At 47.6% G+C, this 18961-nt stretch overlaps 1 protein-coding gene across 1 annotated transcript in view; it reads right to left on the bottom strand.

The window, feature by feature from the left end:
- The window catches only part of cxadr (CXADR Ig-like cell adhesion molecule), a 23733-nt gene extending 7903 nt beyond the window's left edge, over positions 1-15830 (bottom strand). The window contains exons 1-5 of the mRNA XM_076275070.1: positions 15767-15830; positions 14880-15049; positions 7802-8006; positions 2319-2468; positions 1777-1899 (exon numbers count right to left, since the gene is read on the bottom strand). Coding sequence (XP_076131185.1) covers positions 1777-1899; positions 2319-2468; positions 7802-8006; positions 14880-15049; positions 15767-15830 — 712 coding nt within the window. The remainder of the gene's footprint in view (positions 1-1776; positions 1900-2318; positions 2469-7801; positions 8007-14879; positions 15050-15766) is intronic.
- Between the last annotated feature and the right edge of the window lie 3131 nt (positions 15831-18961).

Below are 18961 nucleotides of genomic sequence, written 5' to 3' on the forward strand. Positions count from 1 at the left end.
TCTAAGCAGCCTGTGTCCCTAGACCATTTCTTGGGCTAATGCAATCATTTAAATTATAAACTGGGCTCAATCAGCACTGCTCTACATGAGCAACAACAAAGAGATGCAACATTAAGGTAGTGTGCAATAAGAACAAGGAAGGCACAAAGTTTCAATCCAGACCTTCCAGAGTAGTAAACAAAGTCCTCCTTTAGTATTAGTCCAATGAACGGGGCTAAAAGACTGACTGGCCTTCATAACGGGCCATACCCACAATCAGGCTTAGAATTTCACCATTTTAGGGGCAAGGCCACTTGGCCTTCCTTTGGGCATATTTGGTGGGGGGCACAAAGGCCACATGTCAGGGCACCAAGGCCAAAGTTAACTATACAGTAGTAGGCTATAAACATGATCAAAGTTGTATTCACTGCAGTAGACCTGCATCACTGTATGAAACATTACAAAAACATAAAACATGACATATTACATATAACTGTAAATCATCTGATCATCTAATATTTTCAGATATCTAGGCTATATTTAACATTTATTTTATATTTGGCCTGTAATGAAATCATGTATTGAACAATTTAAGCACAGCTCAGCTTTAAGAAACTCAAATAGCCTAGATGCATGCTTAGCATTTTGTGATCATGAAGGCTACTTTCACAAACTCTTATAGTCAGCTGTCCTCTGATTTACCGATATCTAGGCGACATTTGTAATATTTGTTTTGTATTTGGCCCGTTATGAAATAATGTGGAACAATTTAAACACAGTGTAAAACTTAAATCCCAAATTTGGAGACATCCATGTATGTTGAAATTTACTGCAAATTCAAAACGGGATTAGTCTGGAACGGCTAACTGTACAGGGGACTGCTTTACACCTTTCTGTTCGGTAAGGTCTGCTGTTTATTCTGATATATGGTTTGTCATATGTTAAACGAAGGGTTCTGAAGTATTCCACCGAGATGAATGGGTAGGGAGATGGACCCAAAACCTTCGGTAGAATTTATGATTAAATTGAATGATATTATTTACTTTTCTCGCGAACCTTTCACCACAGCAATTAGCGGCTAACATCGTTTAAAAGCTGAGAAAAAGCTCTTTCATGTGATACTTGTGATGTCTGTGTGATGAGTAGGATGTGTTAATTTGGACGCACTTTCTTTCTTGCGCTGTCACTTTCTCCACTGCGTAATTTGGCCATAGGCCATAGGCTAAATATATATCGCTATTAGTAGGACGCAAAGCAGAATATTTAGAGAAGGGGGCACCAAGGCCACCGTGGCCTGTAAACCTCTGATTTTCAAAGGGGCGTCACGGCCAACGCAAGGGGCTACTACGGCCACGAGCAAGTTTGTTACTGCAGCCATCCACGCTTGTTTGTATGCTTCAAGACGCAGATTGATGAGGTCATCATCTGTGCGCCGGCGGTAAACGCTTCAGGAGCGCATAGGCACTATTTGGGTGTAACGCAAGCATTATTTTATCGGTTTTAAGGCAAAAAAAATCCGATAACGATATTAACAGATATTACATTTTTATGCTAATATCGGGCCGATAATATCGGTTGGCCGATATTATCGGACATCAATAGTCTCTTCCTGAAGCCAAATCTGGCGCTCGGGTGGGTGAGGTCACTGCTATGGCATGTTTCCGGACACCAGCACGGAGGGGGCAGGGTGTCGGGATGTCAGAGTGTGTGTGATGTGGGGAGTGTGTGGGCTTGGTCTGATGTTTCGAGTGAGGCCGTGGTACAGTGTGTAGTGGCCAGGGAGGGAGCGGTACTTACGAGGGATGACGCTCAGCTCGTAGACACAGTCCTGCTCGCCCACGCGGTTCTTGGCCACGCAACGGTATGTCCCGGAGGAACCCTCGCTAGCATTGCGGATGTTGATTGTGCCGCCAACAGGGTCTGAGGATGGAGGAGGAGGAGGAGGGAGAGACCAAGACATGATGAAGAGGATATCCATTAATAATTCTGCACCAATATTTGAATATACATAGCTCTGGAAAAAATAAATTCTGATGTCATCCTATGGTTGCTGAGTGACATTCGAATGAGTTGACAGTCATATTCAAATTTGCAATGGTCTCTTAGTTTTGAATATGAATATATTATGTGAGAAACATAATATACTGTATATATATGTAAGTGATTCAAGTGTTGCATATTCAATCCCATTGTGTGGGATTTCTCTCTGTATGACCTGTATTATATTTTCACAATTGTCTGTGTCTGTCTGTGTCTGTCTGTGTCTGTCTGTGTCTGTCTGTGTCTGTCTGTGTCTGTCTGTGTCTGTCTGTGTCTGTCTGTGTCTGTCTGTGTCTTACCCAAAACGGCGGAGGCGGGCAGCAGCTTGTTGTCCCTCTGCCAGGTGTAGGAGATGGGGCTGGTGCCCTCGGTTGACTCGCAGCGCAGCACCACGTCCTTGCCCACCTGCGTGGCCCCCTCGGAGTAGCACCGCGGCTTAGATGGAGCGACTGCACAATAACAGAGAGGGAGAGAGGGACGGAGGGAGGGAGAGGCGGATGGACAGAGGGAGAGAGAGAGAGAACATCAAAAACAATGGTCCAGGTGCAAACAATTACTGTGCATACCTCCATGAGCAGCCATGGCTGTTTGCTTTCCTAGGGGTCTGACATGGGGCCTTCAGCATTTAAACACTGCCCTTCAACCCCCACACACAGGCAGCTTACATCCCAGTGTCCAACACACACACGCACACACACACACACGCAGTGTTTGATGCTTGTTCCTGTTCTGTTGCAGCTGCCATACACAAAATAATGAGCTGCAGTGATCAGGGGGGGGAACACAGCTGCTGTCAGCGCAGATACTGTCATTGACATTTATTAGAACTGCACAGAGGGAAGCAGAGAAGAAGAGGAGAGGAGAGGAGGAGAGGAAAGGAGGGAAGAGGAGAAGAACGAAAGGCCAGAGCAGAGGTAGGGGGGATGGGGGGGAGGGAGAGAGGAGGGCGTCTCTCCCCCTCCTTTTCCCTCCCTCTCCCTGTGAAGTCCGAAAAGAGAAGGCAAACAGACCGCAGTCTCTGCTGGCAGGAGATGAGATGAGAATCCAAAGGCAAACAAGCCCTTAAATTAAAAGCAGGCTGGAGAGGGAGAGAGAGAGACCGAAGGTGGTAGAGGGGTGAAAGTGAGGGAAGAGGAGAAGAGAGGGGGAAAGAAGAGCCTCTGTGTGTGTGTGTGTGTGTGTGTGTGTGTGTGAGAGTGTGTGTGAGTGTGAGTGTGAGTGTGTGTGTGTGTGTGTGTGTGTGTGTGTGTGTGTGAGTATGAGTGTGAGTGTGAGTGTGAGTGTGAGTGTGTGTACAGAGATGGGGTCGGGTCAGGTCAGTGTGCGACCCCACGGACCCCCATCCGGGCCGATAGAAGCGGGGCTCAATGCTGACATCATGGCTTGTGAAAACAGAGACTGCCGGTTACAAGGGCCAAAAGCTTTCAGTGCAGAAAAACTGGATTAACAGCAGTCAGACACACATCCCACACACACACAATTTGCAATAGCCTACACTACACTTCACACACACACACACATACTCTCCATCGCATCCCATCTCACAGTTGACTCTAACAGGTGTGGTCCTCCTGAGATCTATGACTGACCGGTCTCCACCAGTTTGGCCGTCGTGTTTCCCTCCTTCCATTCCCCTTGCTCAGTCTTTTCCTTTCCCCATCAGTCCCAATCAATCTCTGGCAAACGCTCTTTTTTTCAGCTACTACCCCCTATCCCCCCCCGGTTAGATTTTACCCCTCCTCTCTCTCTCTCCCTCTCTCTCTCTCTCTCTGATAAGAAGGATAACTAAATGTGCTGAAATTAAAAGGATGCATGTGATGCTTTATGCTTACTATCAGATATGATCTCTTCACACTAACACACACACACACAATACACACACACCTTCAAACAAACACATAAGCCCATATCTGCACACATGATCACCCAACCACATTTACACATGCAAGCGTGCCCCCCCCCCCTCCCACACACACACACACACACACAAACACAATATGCTAAAAAAAGATTAGCATATAATTTAGTGTCCTCTGGTGCTGATAGTCGACCAACTAGAAACCCCAACAAGCTAATCAAATAAAAACCAAGTAGCACGCATAATTAATGACTCACGCTCTACAACACATAGCAACGAGCCCACTGAATTAGCATAATCTTCATCCAATTCACTGGCATTCTGTGCAAGCCTCAAAAAATTAAACACTACAGCAGAATCATTTTTGCATGTAACCCGCCCCCCCCCACCCCACAAACCACACATAAACACTCTGTTAAGTTAAACTCAAGAAGGCTTCTACATGCTCACCGACTGTGTCAAAATTCTTCAGATGTGAGGAGCATCTGAACTAAAGCATTTGAATGAGGGAGGTGGTGTCAGATCTGTGTGTAGATGTGTTGTTCTGTTTATCTGATAGCCCCGAGTATGTGGACCCTTAGGGCTCGGTGAGCGGGTCTGGAAATTAGCTGTGCAGCATATTTACAGCTAGGTTGGATAGGGCTTGTGTGTGTGTGCTGTCTATTTGTTAAGCCTGGATGCAATTGGCTCTCAAGGGCAACAGCACCCACACAAAAGCCTCACAGACCTCTGTGTGTGTGTGCGTGTGTGTGTGTCTCCTTGGCTGCACTCTCACTTTGAGACGTGATTTGAAACTGTGCGTGTGATGCATGCGTGTCTGTGTGCGTTTGTGATGTGTATTCAGATAAACAAACACATTGATATGCAGCCTGAGCCTGTTGGGCTTGTGCACAGATGATGCTGAGGGCAATGACAAGAGATCTCACACACCTGTCATCAGGAATACGCACGCACGCACGCACGCACGCACGCACGCACACACACACACACCACTTTCAGAACAAAACACACCTCACAAACACATGCATATTCAATCACACACACACACACTTACTTTAACAGCACCACACAGTGCAGATACTTAAAAGTCAAACACATAACACACTCACTTGAACAGCAGCCATCTCTTTGACCTCAGAACAAACCTAGCTACCCATCCCTGCCCATCTCCTGTCTCAATAACAGCTGACTCCAGATCAGCTCGAGCCCTAATCTGGCATGGACCCATGTATGCCAGACTGGTGGACCAGAGGCTGATCCAGCTACAGGTGCTGCTGTGCCGCAAGAGAACAAAAAAAAGAAAAAAAAAGAAAAAAGGAATTCAGGCTGGAGTCTGGATTTTACATATTTCTATTCGTCACACTGCTGCTGGGCTGTCCAGACAGCGAAAGAAAAAAAATGGCAAAAGTGCAGTGAGTTCACTGGTTCCAATGACCCATGCAAAGCCATCACCACTGCTGCCTCAGTTCAACCTCAGAGTCGAGAGTGTTTTTATTTGCCTATTTGCTTTGAATCTGAACTCTATTCTAGCCCTCATCTACAGAGTGTATCACGTATCATAATTCTGCTGACCGCTGGGTGTTGTGCATGAAGTGCTTTCACTGGATCCTCTCCATGTAATAGAGCCTGTTTGAGGTGCTCTTGTTTCCACCTCCTCTATCCCAGCCTCTGTCTGTCTCCCTCTCTCCCTATCTGTCTGCATCTCCTTCACACAGACTCTCTCCATGGCTATCGCTTTTCCCATCTCGTCTCCTCGTCTACTCTCCTCTCCCTCCTCCCCCCTTCATCTCGTCTTCCTCGCCATCACTCCCCCCCCCTCTCTCTCTCTCTCACACACACACACACACACACACACACACACACACACTCACTCTTCATTAAGCTGCTGAAATATGTTTCATAATTGATAGCACCGATCCCACGGCCAGATTACACGCGACAATTAAATCTGACCCCTGGAAAACGACTCCCTATGGCACGGCGGGGCCGGTGAGGGTGGCGGCAATAAATAAAACTTAATTCAGTGTCAACCCTTCAGGCTGGAGACGGGACTGAAGGATAATGCCTCCACTTATTCAGGATGAGTGGCTAACCAGTCCCTACACCATTCACATACAGTATAGCAGGCACGCACACACGCTTTTCACATTCACACACATTCTCACGCACACACACACACACACAGTAACGGACACTTAAGTGGATATGTAGGACAGGATTTATGAGGATTGACATCCAGTCTTTCAAATGTCATGGCAGTGAGAACTCAAAAACCTGTATCTTACCTCAAAGATAAAGCCCCACATAGCACTCTCAATACTGCAGTGAAGTGTACAGAGGACGCACACACACACGCACGTTATTTGAGAACACTGTATCTGATCTCTTGGGAAACGCCTACCATTGCTTACTTAGTTGAGCACACATACTGTACTTTCAGGAACGCGTTTTTTTTCGCTGGCCAGCATAACTCCTTTTCCTGCGTAAGCAAACAGATACCAGTCGCCCTGTTTCTGTATTGTCTCTGTATGCAAATGTGAGTTATGCCCATATGAGAGCCCAGTTTCAGGAAATGGTTCATGGTGGCACACAGGTCTGACAGCTAATTAAAAAAAGCAGTGTGCGGGTGTGTACTTGCAATTTCTCTTCTGTACTATTCAACAGAAATCATTTTGACAGGGACTTTTTGGGCCAGGTGAGGATGCTTTTGTTTGTGTAGGGGGAAAAAAAAGTATTAGAAATGAATCCCTGCCAAACTGCTTCTGAGTAAGCAACGGAGCCAAACATTTAATCTCCTGCCTCTTATTTACATGAAGCATGTCTTAAATGAAAGCGTTTGATCTGGGGATTATGTTGATTAGCAAATGAAGACTGACTTCTAAGAGACTGCACTGTTTTCACAGAGAAATCCTCCGATTTGAGCTGACAACAGAGAATACTAAAGGAAAACCCAGACGCTCAATGACAATCCCTCATTAGCACCTACAATCAGGCTGTGCGCAGGGTAAGCAGATTCAAAACTTATGTTTGAGGACCACACTTTTCTGGCAGGCTCTCGAACTCAGAATGCAGAGTGCAGTTTTAGGTCAAAGAAGAGTTACGTTCATGACGTTGATTTCAAACACACACACACACACACACACACACACACAAAGGAAATGTTGATTTTTGAAAGAACATATCTGCCCATGCCTTCTTTTCAGGCATGATGACTTAATCATAACTACCCAACAGCCAGCAGACTAGCCTTGGAAAAACTACAATGGCCTATCACACATTTAAAAAATAGATAGCTGGATTTTGTCACCAAATATATCTCTAAAAATACATCTTGCCCTGGAGTTGAGAAGCAGATGGGAAATAACTGGGGAGACTAGTGGGAACAGCGGGCAATTATCGGTTCTTAATGCGACCGTAACATCGAAATGGATTTGAAAACTGCTTTTACTCGGAATGTGCTGGCTTCTGGTGTTCAGATGGGAATGTGCAATTGTGGGGAGAAAAAGAGTAAACATGTACTAGAGATAGCGGGGCCTGACGTGTGTAGTTACAGTGATATGGCCGACACTCATATCAGTGTGGTGGTCACTGCAGTTTCAGGCCATCCTCTGTTGTCAGATTAGGTCAGACCATGCCAAGATTGAGGACAACTCGGTCTGATTCCTTAACCACATTTTCTTGGATGATTGATGATTTTTTGTATGGGTAATGTATGAGGAAGTTTTCTGTGGTTTATGAAAATGACCACTGTCCACTGTGCAAGACACATTCCCTCCGATACAAACAAAGGGTTCATTCATTCCCTGTGCATTAGAAAACTAAAACCGGACCGGACTTCCGATCCCAGACCACTGGCTCTCCCTGACCACTGGCCTCCGCCCTACACCAATCAGTCTCTTCAGAGGCTCCAACAACCAAACTCACCCATCACTCGCAGTATCACTTTCCGGCTGCGGATGCCTGGCACCTTCTTCACCTTGCACTGGTATGTGCCTGTGTCGGCCGACTTGAGCGACAGCAGGTTGATGGAGGCATCGCCGTTTTTTGGGTCCATGGAGTTGAAGTGGACACGGTCCTTCAGAGGAGCGTAGTAGTTCTCATATGCCCGGTCGCCAGAGTAGAGGATGACCTATCGGTAACAAAAGAGAGGAAGTCAAAGAAGGAAATGAGGAAATGTCAGTATTGCGGTTTAGAAAAGTACGAATTTAACAATCTGGGTACCACAAAGAGCAAAACAAAAAAAAAAAACATTGTGGCTTAGGGTTTTGTTTGGTAACAGCATATACTGCAATAGTAATACTTAAAGAACTATTATTAAGTCAACCATAATAGTGGAGATAAAGAAAACAAGCCGAGGAAAGGGTTTGGTTGGTTATGCTACTCGAGCAAAACGTGAGGGTCGGGGGTGGTGGTGGGGAATCTTCAGACATGAGGCCGGGGTCGGAAAAGGTCAGACGTCTCTAAGCGAATTCTCTGGCCTTCACGCAGGAGACGGAGCAGTCGTGCGGCCCCTCTCTTATCTCCGCCACGGCCTTCAGAGGGCCAGGCATGCGTGCCCTTTTCACGCAGCGAGACAAACAAAGGGCTTCTGTTGAGCCAAATCAACACCTGCTGTGTCAACACCATTCTCAGCCCAAGGTGTACACGCACACACACACACACTTTCTCTCAACCATAACACCCACACACACACACCAAAGCTAAATACTAGAATTCTTCCCCGGGCTCTGAGGATGCCCAGGCCTCAACTTCAGTTGTATCTATATGCTTATGGCCTACAGACTCTCTGCCTCTTAGTTTCCCTTCCCCTCTCTCCCTCTTACACGCACACACACACACACACACACAAACACACAAACACACACATACACACACACGCACACGCACACACACGCACACGCACACACTCAAAGCATAAGTGGGTATTACTCCACTTAAATTCTCGCTTAAATTGTGTGTGCAAAACTCAGCAGTGCCAAAACACAGCCAAGCAAAGATGCCGAGCAAACACATACACTCCAGGAGGCGTGCGCTCTCAATAACCAGGGTGATAAAGATGCGGCCTCACGCAGTCTCTCTGACGTCTCTCTCCACACACACACACACACACACACACACACACACACACACACACACACACACACACACACACACACACACACACACACACACACACACACACACACACACACACACACACACACACACACACACACACACACACACAAGGGTGCTAGAGAGATGAGCATGGTAAACACAGGGGGAAAAACAAGACAATTGTGAAAGTGGAATTCTAATGAACACATCAGAGAAACACAGGGGGTTGGGAGAGAGAGACATACAGTGTGACAAGGAGACCAAGATACAAGAACACAGAATCCACACAAGGAGACAGAGAGAGACAGAGAGCAGAATAACTCTACACAAAACAAAGGTGAGTGTCCTCTAGGACAAGTTGAAAGGTTGGCTGTTAAGATGAGTGGACACCTTGTCCATATTAAGCACGGAGCATGTTTGTCTAATGCGCGCCACCTGTGCCCCCTGGACAGAGCCATATTAGTGGACTTCAGCTGGATTCCCCGCACCGGGGGAAGGCACTCAGAAATGAGAACGCGGGAGAGAGAGGAAATTGAACAGCCTGGAGCTAAAGACAGACAGGCAGTCACACACTCTCACTCCCACAAAACTCCTATTCCCACATATAAGACACACACACACCACGGCAGACATATTTGCATGCATGCAAGTTTCACATGCAAAAACACACAAGTTCATGTATATGCGTACCAGAATACAGAGAGCTATTGCACTTGTCTAAATATTGAACGGGAACAATTCAAACATTCAATATTTAAACACATACATTAAAAGACACACACACACACAATGACAAGATGACACCAGACAAAGAAAACATTACCACACACACACACACACACACACGATTAAGGCCCTGTAAAGCCCCTGAAGTAGACTGGGCTACTTGTGCTGAGGTCAGGGGGTTCCTGGTCTTTTTCCCCCCCTGCGGCCCAGACAGCACGGTGGAGAAGTAACTTTACTTGCGTTCTGTTCCAGTGGGACTGGCTGACAGCAGCACACATGACATGCCGACTCCGCTCGGTGGGCAGAGTGAGCCACAGGGACCTGCGGACAGGCCTTCAGGAGAGAGGAGGGGGAGCGGAGGGGGAGCGGAGGAGCGCTGACCGAGCTGAGCGAGCCGAGCTCCGCAACGCACACCCCCCCCCCAGGGACCTGCGGACAGGCCTTCAGGAGAGAGGAGGGGGAGCGGAGGGGGAGAGGAGGGGGAGCGGAGGAGCGCTGACCGAGCTGAGCGAGCCGAGCTCCGCAACGCACGCACCCCCCCCCCAGCCCTTGCCCTCCCCGTGGCTAGTAGGGCTGAGTCAGCCCCACCTGTGAGAGCGGCCTGCCGCCCAACGCAGCGGGGTAGTCGTGCATGCTCACTTCAGCCTGCCCCCCCCCCCCACACCTCCTGACCCCACCAGTCTTTCTCCTTTTCCCCCTCCCTTTTCTCTGTTCCTTCTTTTTCCCCTGCCGTGGCTGCATGTGATTTTGATTAGTCTTGATGTGGGAACACTCTGCCTTCCTTATAAAAATCTACCTGAGGCGAACGGCTGAGGCCCAAAGAGGGTGGGGGGGGTCTTTCGCGTCCAAGCAGCCTACACGTGGGCATTTAAAAAGGTGAGGTCATTGGCTGAAGTCACGAGACCGCGCACACACACACACACACACACTGATGACAAACATGCAGCTGGGAGTGCGGAGCTTCATTTGATATGCAAATCCATGGTGAGTCACCTGGCTGCTCTGGAACATCCACAGTCTATCTGTCCGGCTGTCCCCTGCCTACCTCCACACACCTCCATCTCCACAGCAGCACGGACTGCACCTTCACCTCCACCTGCTCATCCCAAAGACACAGGCACACCGCCGCGGCCTCATCAATTTCACTTCGCCGGGCACGCCAAGCATGAAATGAACATCTAACTGTTGACTGTACAAACTATTACTGTGATGATTAACGTCGACTACAAACTATTATTGTGATGATTAACAGCGAACCCGTCTGGCCGTGGTTGTAAAAGCACACCGAACATGAAATCGATGCTCAATGAGAAACTCTTTTTTTATTTTCATTCTGGTGCGATATGATTTCCTGGCCAACGCACCGCCACCCCCTTCCCTCTGAACTGGAAGGATATTACGCTTGGGAGTTAGGAGGCCATCGCTGGGTATTGGACTAGGAATTGGAAATCTGATGAATACTCACACACAGATATGGTCATTCCACAGCTGACATTCCACAACACACACACACACACACACACACAATCATATTTAGCATGCTATATGGCTACACCCAGCAGGCCAGCACAAGGCAAGGTATTGAACAGGGGATTGGAAATCTGATAAATCCCTACACAAACACTATTAAGGCACCAGGAATCTGTACTCAATACGTGAGCTTTATTTTTAACACTTCAGCCATGGCGCAGCTGGTTAGCTGCGGTCATTCTGTGTGACCCGTGGTGATTTGGGAGGCTAGTGTACGTGCAGGCGACCCCACCCAGTGCCCCCACTGCGGCCCCTCCACCTCTAGCCAACGCTAACACAGATGCCCCCGACGGGATGGGGGGGGGGGGGGTGCGACGAACTGGGCATGCATGTATGGAATCTCTGACCTCATCACCAGTACGGCAGAAAAACAGAGCGAGCATCAGTCACGCTCCACTGTCCCCCAAAAGAGGGCCACATTCAGAGGGAAGAAGACAATGATCTAAAATTGGGTTTCTGCATTCAAGGCGCTTCCCATTGTCTCTGGCATACATACATCGGAGGCATTGCAACCAACACAAAGGCAGCCAGACACACAAAGGAATGCGGAGAGTGCTTCAGTAAACAATCAGCTTGGCTCCGCAAAGACCCAAACGAACTACTCTCCCGACTCAGTCTGACAGCCCACAAAGAGACGCTAACAACCCATCACAACAACAACAACAACAACAACAAGACCTTGCATTTTTTCCCCCACTGCTCCTCAACATTTTCTGATCTCAATAACCAGTTCACATTTTCAGCCAGTCGCTCACATCACTGTAAGAACACGCCACTCATGTAAACACAATCGGTGCATCTCTGCCTTGAGACGGTGTCTGAGCTCTAAAAGCGCTGGACCTGTTGACCGAGGGGGGGGCCTGAGCTGAGCTGGAGCGGAGAGATGAGAGGGGGGGGGGGGGGCTGTGGAGATAAGAGCAGGGGAGATTAAAGGAGAGCAAGTGGCCACCCTTCTCTTTTCTTCTCAGCCTCCCTCTCACTAATCCAGTCTGGAGGGATCTGTCAATCAGACGGCCCAGCTGGACCGCCGCCACCGCAATTACCCAGGATGCTCGGGGATGGGGAATGACCGCATGGTCGCCGGGAGTGCAGGCGAGGCCACACACACACACACTCACACACGAATATCATAACCTAGCCAAGACCAACATACAGGTATACACCATCATACACCAACACAAACCCACAAAGCCAGAAACACATGCACATCGCGCACAAACACACAGGCTGCATGTACTAAACACCGAGACTCATTGGTTAATTGTGGGCCATGAGGCCCAGACATCTGACATCTAATGACCTGGCTGTGATGCTATCCTACTGTACTTATCCTCCTAAAGGCCACAGAGGACAACTGCCTGAGCTGCCCACTTACACTGCTGCTGCTGCTGATGGACTTAAAGAGGAGCTCAGGATGGCAGCTTGCAAATTAACATCCATTATAGGGACACATCAACTCTTGTTTATTTTTCTGCTTTTCTTTCATAACTTATTTCAGCCTTTGTTGTCCTTATGTCTCTGAGTCTATTCTGATGTTGTGTTGTTGTGTGTTTTGGTCTGTATATGTTTAATGTTGCCTGTCTGTATTTGTAAGTGATTTTTTTTTTGCTGCCATCTTGACCAGGACTCCGTTGAAAAGAGAAGAGATATTCCTGGTAAAAGGATAAATAAAAACAATAAATAACTCCACGGGTAAGCAGTGGTAAACACACAGACGAAACTGTGATGATGACATTGTTTAATCTCTCCGAGTCGCTGGTGCGGTACAGTGAAATGATGTCTCATGCATTCCTCAGGAACTGTAGCACACCCACCCACACCTCAATGCCAGCAGTCTTTTTGTTTAAAGGCAGAAAAACAATACAACCCCCCCCCCCCCCAGTCTTCAAATTAATCACAAGTTCTTCCCATTATAAATCTACAAACTGGGTCAAACTCGCTCACTCACTCACAGACAAACTCAATAAAAACATTCTGAGATGAAGGAGTTGGACGCTGGGTTGGGTTGGGGGGGGGGGGGGTGATTTAGAGTGATTTGGTGTGGTCTGTTCTGGAAGGCCTAGCTTCTTGGGCTCGGGCAGCACTCTGCTGGAGTGTGCAGTGAGTGGAGGAGGGTGCAGGCTGCCCAGGGGAGGGCTGACCCAATTCTGGGGCGACCCAAAGAGCAGCAGCAGCCCCCGGTGCAGGTGATGGTAGTGCTGCTGCTGCTGGTCAGGGGCAGCGGGGCTGATCCCAGCGAGACCGGGCGAGCAGGCAGCTGAAGGCGTGAGGGGGCCGGGGAGCCACGTGCCAGAGCCCAGCGCCCGGAAGAGAGCTCCATTTTCTGTGTCAAACCAGCGCCCCGGGCTAAACACCATGCTCCCGTCACCTACCTGCACCAGTGGTGGGGTGCGTGTGTTAACGACATCGCAGCACAGAAGATGGTTCCGAGGATAGAGTGTGTGTGTGTGTGTGTGTCTGAAGGTTAAAAGGAGAGTGTCTGTGTGTGAGAGTGTGAGTATGTGTATGTGTGTCTAAGAGCCCAAGTGTTGTGAGTGTGTGAGTGCAGGCTCACAGACCCTAAATCTCCTTCTCTCCCTGTCTGGCTCTAAAAAGGATGGAAGACCACTACAGAGAGCAACAACAGCAGGTAAATCACATTAAAGGATTCACATTCACAAGGGCACATACATACAGAAACACACACACACACACACACACACACACACGCCTTTCACCTAGTCGGCATTATAAACATTCTGCATGTTTTCCATGTAAAAGCTCAGGCCCAGGTATACTGTATGCCACACACAGTGCCAAATGTAGGCGAGTTTATTGGCCCTCAAAACAAAGCTACATGCATGTAAAACATTAACTAGCTCTGTCGTCATGCCATCCAGGCCTGTGTGAAGCCTCGTAACAGGATTTGTGTGTGTGTGTGTGTGTGTGTCTGTGTGTTCTGGTTTGTGGTGTGTGCGTGTGTGTGTGTGTGTGTGTGTGTGTGTGTGTGTGTGTGTGTGTGTGTGTTGGATCGGAGGGGGGGAGGGCTTCTACACAACCACCAAACTACTGCTGGAGCCACATCACAAGTAATCATCCAAAATATGCCTCCCAGCCCTGCCAGCCTGGAACAAACACTGGAAAATCTGAGGACCATTAAGGTAATAACTTAATAAAGGTATGTGCTCACACACTGGTTCATAAATCGTATTTTTTTCCCCTCATTTAAGCAAAATATGCTTGTGGTATATTATATATGGCTGGATTATAGGTTGAATTATACTAAAAGCTCAGGATAATAGGACGTGTGAATGTAGAATGAAACTGAAAGAAGGATAGTAGGGGCTTTCTGCAGTAATTTAGGCACAAATATGACTGTAACCGAGCAACAGGAAATGGTGACCTTTGGCAGGACAGGTTGTGTGCATGACTTGAAGCAGTCAGACCAGTTTTGCATTCTTGTTTGCTTGCATGCTTGAAACAAATAAAGCACTAGCGTAGCATTAACTAGCGTAAGCATTAATCATTGGGTTTTGAGTACCTCCTCGTAAGATCCAAACAAAGATACAACACTCTCATAACAGTTAGCAACCACAACACACACACACACACAAACATGCATGCACGCAAACAGACACACACACACACACACACACAAAATGATACTCACCACTTTCTCCTCGTCCTGGGTGTCTGAGGGCTGGAGGCTCCACTCGATGTCCAGCGAGCCCGAGTCCTCGGGGGCCAATGTGAACTGGCAGTCGAGCTTCACGCTATCACCACTGGCCTTCTCCACAGTGCCGGGGCCTGTCGAGATGATCTCCAGGCCATGGCTAGACCCTACAGGGAGAGACACAACAACAACAACACGTTCAAAATGATACTCTCTGTATCCTTAATAAAAGAAAGCTAAGCCAATCTCGGGTGCCTGATTCAAAGAAGAGCAACAGTAAGTCGTGTGGAGAGGTGGGAGCCTGGGACAGATAAATCTAGGTGAAGTAGACGTCATTTATCAAAACAATGGACTGGGCCTGTGCGCAACAGCAGCCGAGAGCTCATTCCAAGTTGGGCCACGGTTCTGAAGTTTGTTCAAAATCAATACTTAATGCTGCTTCGTTTTTAAAATCCTGTCTTCTTTTTCATCTAAGACGTATGGGCTCGGGCTATTCAGCATTTATGAGTAAACAAACAGACCCCCCTCACAGCTAGAGAAAAATCCCAGATCCCCCTTCGCTGGAACTGAATGAAAGCAATTTTATCTATGCTGTTTACGAGAGCAGGCAACCTTAAGCGCAACTTCTCTGAACAGCTTTAATTTATCCTTATTAAGATGGAAGGTGGTTTCTATTTATTTTGCAGTCAGCAACTGCATAAAAGATCATCCACACCCATTCCATTTCACCCCAGGCAGCATCAACGAGGCCTGGATGGATAAAAATGTAGAATTTCAGTGCGGCGGAAAGCTGTAGGTTGCCATGTAAACACGAAACCATTATGACCTCATTCCTCCGGAACATCCTCGATGATTCTTCTATTCTTGGAATGCTCATAATTTACTGGTGACATCTCCACTCCGCACCACATTAAGCCGCTGGCAGGAGCCGTGTCCAAGACGACTCATCACGTGCTGTCGTTTCATATTAAAATCCCCAGGACAATGCCTTTTCCTTACAGCACGGCCGGCAGAATTTAATCAATTCAGCTCTGCCTTTGAATGACGGACCACGGAATTGGCATTTGGACTTATTCTCAAGGAAAGCGGTTTCCTTTTTTGCAGATTTCCCCCTTATTTCCATTTTCTAAGGACAGATGGCGACTAAATGTATTCTCGGTGCGGCACACTGTTCATACAGCTCAATATAGCTTTAACAATGATTAAATGCAAGAAAGGAAACGGCTAGTTAATTATCTTCCTGTTCTACTATTCATAAAATGCTGCAATCTTGCTGAACACCAAACATACGAAATCCAAATAGTATGCGCGCATGTAATCCCTAAACAAGTTGGTGGAGCTGAACAATACAGGCAAATGTGAAGCCTCCATAAAACCACGGGGGCACCATGATGGGCCCATTTGGGATCTACTGGAAGAGAGAGAGGAATGAGGAATGGGCCCCAGCTCCCGGAGCTCACGGCTCACACTCAGACTGGCAGCGGGCTGGAGTCTGGAGAGAAGCCAGACACACACACACACACACACACACACACACACACACACACACACACAAACAGATACACACAAACACACACACACACACACAGATACACACAAACACACACACAGACAGACACACACACACACATAGCGTTGCCAGCAGTACACTCACTGACACACGTCTTGCCAAGAACACACTTTACAAGTCATTAGCCCACTTTGGACACAAATCAAACTGGAGGGTCGAGGTGGCTAAATGAGGGTTGAGTTTGGGGAGTTGGGGAAATGCAGAATGAGTGAGTGAAACAGAAAAGAGAGGGATGAGAGGGAGAGAAAGCGAGCGAGCGAGCGAGCGAGCGAGTGAGAGAGAGAGAGAGAGTGAAAGAGAGGAAGCGGGAAATGCATGGCTGGGCTCATCAGAATATAATTTGTGCAGGGGACAGGGCCACCGCACTCTCGGTCACAGAAACTGCGGCCACAGATGACGAGGAGGAAAGGCCGGTTTGGTGAATAGGCTGAGTGGAGTTTCAGTGTGGTGACTCAGGCACGCAGGCATCGGAACAATGCTCGACGGAAACTCTGGGGAAACCAGTTGTGCCGGTTTTACACCCATCAGCTCTCATGAGAGCCAGCTGAGCGATCATATTCCATTTCTGTTTCCTCTGTCTCATCACTGGACTATATAGTGTGTGTGTGTGTGTGTGTGTGTACTGTGTGTGTGTGTGCACTCAGTGTGAAACAATAAGATCACACCCGGCTATGGCCTGCGGCTCAGGCGATTCCTAGTATAACTCATCACACGTAACAAAAGGAAATAAAAGAAAAGCCCTTTAAGCCAAAGGCGTCTGCTAAATCTGCAAATGAGCAACAACACAAGTTTGAGTTGAACATTCCAAAAGATATAAATCCTCATTTTTAAACCCCCATCCGAAACCTCTATAGGAATCTGGAACTACGCAGTACGTGAGTGCATGCCTGCACGCTCTACAGGTTGAGCGCGCTTGTTCAACAGCACTGCGTTTTGTCGAGGGCTGAGGCTCGGGCAGGCGGGCGGTGATTTAACGTGACGGATTCCCGGCGGAGCTCGAGTCCCGAGAGCAGGCTTTTGCGGGAATCGTCATTAGCGCTGGAGCCGAGGGCTGGGCTGTGCAGTCTGCCGCTCAACGCCGCTCTAATACAGCGCCGCCTTCAATCACCTCATCACATCTGGATGAGCCATAAATCTACTGCCTAAAGCTAATGGGCCCGCTGCTGCCGCTGACGGTGGCGACGGCACCCACTCGAGCACAGGTCATTACTTAGCCCCTCTCTTTCTCTCCTTTCTCTCTTGCTCTTTCGCTCGCTTTTCCTTTCTTTCCCTCTGCCAGTCTTCCTCTATCTGGCAATCATTTTTTGATTTCTTTTCTTTGACACGCTCCGCTTCCATTTCATGCATGCTTATCTTTCTCTGTGTCTTGTCACTCAGGTTCTCTCTCCTTCTTTTGCACTCTCTCTCTCTCTCTCTCTCTCTCCCCCTCTCTCATTTCCTTTTTCTCCCATCTCATGTCCGTGTTTTCCCCTCGGAGCTCTGGTAGCGTGTAGAAAGTGATTAGGAGATTCTGTCAGACGTCTGGAATTTAACTGTGCCATTATCTTTTCCCCTCTCCCTGGACGATATTACCCAACGGAGCTCAGGAATTCGATGTCTCTCCAGGGCAGAGACTAACTCCCTTGTGTAGTCTCTTTCCCCCCCCACACACACACACACAGACGCGCGCACACGCACACACACACACACACACGCACGCACACGAACACACACACCTCTGCCTCTCCTACACATCATGCCAAAATGCACAATGTACCAATTTTCAACAACATGAAGAACTCTCCATTTACTCTGGATGGTCAAGGACACTGAAAGCATTCCTGACTCTACTCTGGCATTCTTCCATAAAACAAACTAAAAAGTGCTCACACAAAGACACACACACACACACACACACACACACACACACACACAGACACACACACACGTGCACAGGTTTCAGGCGGAGAAAAAAAAAACATTATACCCAGATGGCCATCCTTTTATACAAAGTGAATTACAGCACGGGAGATGTTCAATAGATCTACCATTTTAATAATTACATGGCAGAATGGATTATGCCTCTCTGTGTGTGTGTGTGTGTAGCAAGGCTGGCTAGGAGATTATGAGCTCGATAAAAATGCTTACTCTATAAAATGAAACCTATTATGGTGATGAAATAAGACTCAGCAAATGAGATATGAAAAAGGATAACATACAGTTCACACAATTGGCACATTTGGAACATTCTCACAATTTCTGCTTGTAGTTGTAACAGCGCAGCACAGAAGAACAAAATTGGGGTAAAAATAAATAATTTACTGCCATAAGGTTGTGTTCATTTTAATTAATCAATATTCCATAGTTATAGATTAGAATTGCACTAGCTAATTACATTAAGTTGGGTAAAAAAAGAGGTATGCTACCATTGATTGGACACTGAATAGGAACTTGGCAGAGATTAATTAGCTTAAGAGTTAGAGCTGTAATTTAGCAGTGGTACGGGCATGAATAATCACAGGTTATACAT

Source organism: Alosa pseudoharengus, unplaced genomic scaffold, assembly GCF_046254945.1.
Source record: "Alosa pseudoharengus isolate Yale_2024_CS ecotype anadromous, Long Island Sound unplaced genomic scaffold, YU_APseudo_1.1 YU_APseudo_1.1_scf_103, whole genome shotgun sequence".
Classification (NCBI taxonomy): Eukaryota; Metazoa; Chordata; class Actinopteri; order Clupeiformes; family Clupeidae; genus Alosa; species Alosa pseudoharengus.